The 6000-nt window shown below is 33.8% G+C and overlaps 1 protein-coding gene across 1 annotated transcript in view; it reads right to left on the bottom strand.

Moving 5' to 3' along the window:
- Nucleotides 1-207: 207 nt before the first annotated feature.
- The window catches only part of CYP2U1 (cytochrome P450 family 2 subfamily U member 1), a 44260-nt gene continuing 38467 nt past the window's right edge, over nucleotides 208-6000 (bottom strand). The window contains exons 4-5 of the mRNA XM_074276167.1: nucleotides 3837-4004; nucleotides 208-1105 (exon numbers count right to left, since the gene is read on the bottom strand). Coding sequence (XP_074132268.1) covers nucleotides 927-1105; nucleotides 3837-4004 — 347 coding nt within the window. The 3' untranslated portion in view covers nucleotides 208-926. The remainder of the gene's footprint in view (nucleotides 1106-3836; nucleotides 4005-6000) is intronic.

Genomic DNA, 6000 nt, shown 5'->3' with positions numbered 1-6000 from the left:
AGGAAGGAAGGGAAGGAAGAAAGAAAAAGAAAGAAAGGAAGGAAGGAGGAAGGGAAGGAAGAAAGAAAGCTAAGTCTGAGATCCAGCCCAATGTAGTTTCAAGTAAAGTATCAACTAAAAATATAAAATAGTAGTTTTTAGACTATTATCTAGAAACCCTTAGGAGTTCTTAAGATCCGTTCAAGGGATTTTATGAGGTCAAAATTATTTTTCATAAATAGAATTAAAAATGTTTTTAATTTTTTATTTGATAAATATCGACAGATAAAAATCCATATAAAACAAAAAATTTTTCTGGGAATTCATCAGTCCATTTTTTGAATGTAAAAAGGGGAGCCTAAGACTAAAAAAGTTTTTATTTTTAAAATATTCAAGTTTTGGCTAACGCTTCCCTATTTTTGTTACTTGTCATAAGCAAAGCAATAGTCAAGTTAGTCCTATCTTCAATTCAAGAAGCTCACTATGCTTTTCCGAAAAAGTTTCATTTCGACAAGAAAAAACAAATTCTTAATCTTTTATATTAGAAATTGTTATTCCCATTTTTACACATGGAAAAAACTGAGGCACAAGGTGGTGAAAGAATTGACTTATTAGTCTTGAACAGGATTAAAATTTGTATTTTCTGTTTCCCAGTACAGAATTTTGTCCATTCTCTACTTAAGTAAATTTACAAAAATGAATGATTGGCTTGATGAGATCACAGCATTTTTTGGGATATTTCTATTAGGATTCAAGCATTCTCTTTAAAAGATAAGTTCTCATTCTTGCATTTTTTTTCTTCCACTTCCCAACAGGGACCTGGAATCAGAAATTTTTTAGCCTCAAGAATGGTTATTTGTAACTGCAGAAGGAAGAACCAGAATTTCAGAAGAATTTCATTTTAAAAATTGACATTCTGTTTCACCATCTCCTCTTGGGTCTTTTCTTCATCTTTTAGATACAATTACATTAAATGGGTGTGGTGATAAAGTCAAGCCAAATCTTCCAGTCATTATGGGCTTCTCAGAATCCTTAGGTAAGGTAAAAGTGAAGCTCTGCATAAGACTGACAAACATCAGGAATAATTCCATTTTTGCCAATTGCTCTCCCATACATACACGCTTTCCTAAAGAGATTAAAAACAAATTAGTCAAATGAGTCAAATCAGTCCCCCATTCCATCTCCCAATAGAGCCTATCTGATTGATGTGAAATTTTTATTTTATTTTATTTTTTTAATTTTGAGGAAGGATGTTTCCTCAACTCATCCCAGGCTGTTAGGGCCTCAACTTTTCACAGATCTGAAGCCAATATTGATAACCTTGAGAGTTTTAATCGTTCTGATTTTCTGACTTGGGCTGGTCGTCCTCATTAATAGTCTGGTCCTGAAGGCTGACCATCTTAGTGTTAGACTTAAGGCAGTAGAAACTGACAGGCTTTTAAGCTTTCTATAGTTCAGAACTCTTGAATGCAAGGTCAACCTCTCCAGCATCAGGGATTACATGCTTGCTCTCCCACCCCACATGTGGAATTCTATTAATTTTTAGATGTAAAAATAGGCTCTGGAGTAGAAACATACAGGAATATCTATAATATATATCTATATCTTTAGCTATATATCTCCACATAAACATTTGTTTTTATATCTGTATTTATACTTACATCTATTTCCATATCCATATTTATATGAACTTTTTAATATTTCCCAGTTATATTTAATTTTATTTTCCCTATTATATCCATCAATGGATATAATGCACTTTCAGTTTTCAGTTGTGTCCCCTCTTAAGGTCCCATTTGAAGTTTTCTTGGCAGAAATACTGAATTAGTTTGTCATTTCCTTCTCCAAAAGTCCATTAGATATGGATATAAATATAAATATCTATAGCTATAGATATGGGAATAGACCTGGATCTGTGATTTGTATAGTTCAGGAAACTCTAGATAAATAAGGAAAGTCTACCAATGCAGGTCAATACCATCTAGGCTATCTAAAATTTTAGATCTGTTTAGAGCAATGGATCCCCATGGAAACAAATTAATTTAGAAAACCACAAATTAACAATATCTATGTTGGTTTTTTGTTTCTTTGGTAAATATTTTCCAATTACATTATAATCTAGTTCTGAAGATACTTGCAATATTGACTTACAATATTTGATACTTCTTAGAATGGAGAGAGGCTGGCATATACCTGAGTCATATTGTATGCATGAAAGACCTGGTTTCAAAGTCACCTTTCTATCTACTATGACATCCCAGGTCTTTGCAGCTATGTATTAATAAAAACAATATTGCAGGGGAATGCCTTTGTTCCTTAAGATGATGATTTATCTGCCATAGTGTTTAGTGATTCAATTACCTATGATAGTAAACATCATGGGGTGGGCAAAGTCAAGTGAAAATACTAGATTGAGAATCAGTGTTAGGTGGCACAGGATACCTAGGTGGTGCAGTGAACAAAGCATTAGACCTGGAGAAAGGAAGAGCTGAGTTCAAAATATTTATTAGTTATGTGATCCTGGGTAAGTAACTTAACTCTTTTTTCTCAGTTTCCTCATTTGTAAAATGATCTAAAGAAGGAAATGGCCACTCCCTCTAGTGTCTTTGCCAAGAAAACCCCAAATGGAGTCATAAGGAATTGGAGATGATTGGAAACAATTGAACAAAGTTCCTGAGTTTTTCCTGCCATGTTAACAGTTGAGCAATTGATTTAATCTTTTTGAGTAGTCATCAGTTACCTCACTAATAAAATGAATGGGGCAAAACTAGATGATCCCTTAATTTCCTTGCAGTTCTAAACCCAAAGATCTAATTTTAATAAGGAGATATTGATTTGTCTATATTACCCAGCTAGATTTTAGAAAACATCAGAAAAGTCGGGCCAGAATTACATAGGATTACATATCCAAAAAAAATAAAATAAAATAAAAAAAATGTGAGCCTGAGAAAGTCAATGTCACAACATCAACATAGGGTAAGAACTGAATTCAAGAATGCATTTGCTCTGTAGAATTTAAGGTACTGATCCCCAGAAAGTGACACAAAATCAAGACAGGGTCAGAGAACTGACCTGAATTTTCAAAATTCAGCATAAATGAGATCATCTTTGTAAAATGCTCATCACAATACGTGACAAACAGTAGATGTTTAATAAATACTTGTTTTCTTCTTCCCTCCCTCCATATCAGGCAATCTCTATCTTCACCATGTTTCCCATATTTTCTTTGTATTTTGGGACAAGATTTATACTTTTACTGGTGTACAGCAGAGATATGAAACATGGAATCTGAAGTGCTATCCTAACCAGATTAAAATGTAATTGGGAAATAGTTAACAAAATAAATAAATAATGCAATAAGACTTAGATAATCTTATTTTGTGGTTTTCTAATTCAACATGCAGATGGCAGGGATCCTTAAAGGTTAATGACCTACATTTATGTTGGACACTACTAATATAGAGAATTACCTTGAGAAAATTTTGATCAGGGAAGAAGTTTAGCACTTCTCTGTAATGAATAGTCTTAAGAAAGAAACCTGGGACATTGAGAAGTTTCAATGTCTTGCTCAGGATATAAATATTAAGTTTTTGTTATTAGTAAGTTTCCAAGTTGAAAATCCATGCAGATAAGTTTGTTTTTAAAAGTTAAAGAAGAAAAAAAGTTAGAGAAGCATGTCAAAGTTATTATTGTAAGCATTACCTGAATTACCTTTCTTGCTAGTTTGGCAATATTGTGGGAACAAAAAAGGCATCTGAGTTTTATTTTTTTTCTTAACATCTTGATAAGAAATGATAAAAGGCTCTTTGGTTCTAATTCCCTTTTGAACAAAGCCAGTTTTCCATTCTGAAGCTTACCAATTCCAAATGGGATAAAATGTTCCTTTTTGATAAGTTCTCCTTCTTTATCAAGAAATCTCTCTGGATAGAAGTTGTTTGGTTTCTCCCATATGGCAGGGTCTCTGTGCACTGACCAGAGGTTGGCTACAATCAGAGTGCCTTTAGGGATTGTGTATCCTTGGAGAACTGGAAAACACACATACACACACAATGCCATGATTAGCTCCTCAGTCCTTAAACATCTCCAAATTTCTTAGAATAATTTACTTAATTTCTTAGCCAGTATTCTGTTTGTCAAAATGAGGCTCATCAATTCCAGAATAACTTAAGAAAACAAATGCAATAGATATGTATTGCCTTATGTAAGGCATTACAGATAAATAATCTTTTTTCCTTGTTATAATTAGGTAAAAAGAAAATCTAGGGGAATAAGTGTAGCTACCTATCATGAAATCAGGTAATAAACAAATCTTTATATACTAAATTAAATAGTACCTCAGAGGTACCGCCTCACATCTTCAGAAATGACAAATGCTAGAGAGGATGTGGGAAAACAGGGACACTAAGGAACTTGTAGTGGAGTTGTCAACTGAACAATTTGGAGCCATGCCCAAAGGGCTATAAAACTGTGCCTATAAATTAAAACTGTGCTTTATAAAACCTTTGCCTCAGTAATTAGGTTGTTGCCACCTCAAAGAGATCAAAGAAAAATGGAAAAAATGTACATCTACAAAAATATTCATAACGACTCTTTTTGTGGCAAAGAATTAGAAATGAAATAAATGCATATTAATTGGAGAATGAGTGAAGAAGTTGTAGTATATGATTGTGATGAAACATTTTTGTGATATAAAAAATGAGGAGGGGGATAGTTTTAGAAAAACCTTGAAACATGAACTGATGCAGAATAAAGTGAACAGAACTAGAAGAATACTGTATACATACTAATAGCAATATTGTTACTATGATGAACTGTGAAAAACTTAGCTACTTTGATCAATAAGTGATCCAAGATAGTTCCAAAGCACTCATGATGAAAAATGCTGTCCACTTCCAGAGAGAAAACTGATGAACTCTGAGGACAAATTGTAAGTTTCTCACTTTATTTTTTCTGACTTTTTTGGTGATAGGACTAATACGGAATATATGGAAATATATTTCACATGATATAACACATATGAATAATATCATATTGCTTGCCTCCTCTGTGGCTGGGGACTGATTGTTAAGAGGGAGGAAACTTGAAATTCAATTTTTTTTATTAATAGTTTTTATTTACCAGATATATGCATGGGTAATTTTACAACATTGACAATTCCCAAACCCTTTGTTCTAGTTTTTCCCCTCCTTCCCCCCACCCCCAGATGGGAGGTCGACCAATACATGTTAAATATATTAGAGTATAAATTAAATGCAACATATGTATAAATGTCCAAACAGTTATTTTGCTGTACAAAAAAAATTGGACTTTGAAACAGTGTACAACTAGCCTGTGAAGGAAGTCAAAAATGTATGCAGACAAAAATGTAGGGATTGGGAATTCTATGTAGTGGTTCATAGTCATCTCCCAGAGTTCTTTCACTGGGTGTAGCTGGTTCAGTTCATTATTGCTCTGTTGGAACTGATTTGGTTCATCTCTTTGTTGAAAATGGCTACGTCCATCAGAATTGATCATCATATAATATTGTTGTTGAAGTATGTAATGATCTCCTGGTTCTGCTCATTTCACTCAGCATCAGTTCATGTAAGTCTCTCCAGGCCTTTCTGAAATCATCCTGCTGGTCATTTCTTACAGAACAATAATATTACATAATATTCATATACCACAATTTATTCAGACAATCTCCTTTTGATGGGCATCCACGTAGTTTCCAGTTTCTGTCCACTTCAAAGAGGGCTGCCACAAACATTCTTGCACATACAGGTCCCTTCCCCTTTTTTAAGATCTCTTTGGAATATAAGCCCAGTAGTAACACTGCTGGATCAAAGAGTATGCATAGTTTGATAACTTTTTGAGCATAGTTCCAAATTGCTCTGCAGAATGGCTGGATGTCTTCACAATTCCACCAACAATGTATCAGTGTCCCAGTTTTCCCACATCCCCTCCAACATTCTGCATTACCTTTCCCTGTCATTCTAGCCACTCTGACAGGTATGTAGTGGTATCTCGGAGTTGTCTTAA

This window comes from Sminthopsis crassicaudata, chromosome 6 (genome assembly GCF_048593235.1).
Source record: "Sminthopsis crassicaudata isolate SCR6 chromosome 6, ASM4859323v1, whole genome shotgun sequence".
Lineage (NCBI taxonomy): Eukaryota > Metazoa > Chordata > Mammalia > Dasyuromorphia > Dasyuridae > Sminthopsis > Sminthopsis crassicaudata.
The sequence above is the reverse complement of the archived record's forward strand: the minus strand, read 5'-3'. Positions and strand labels throughout refer to the sequence as shown.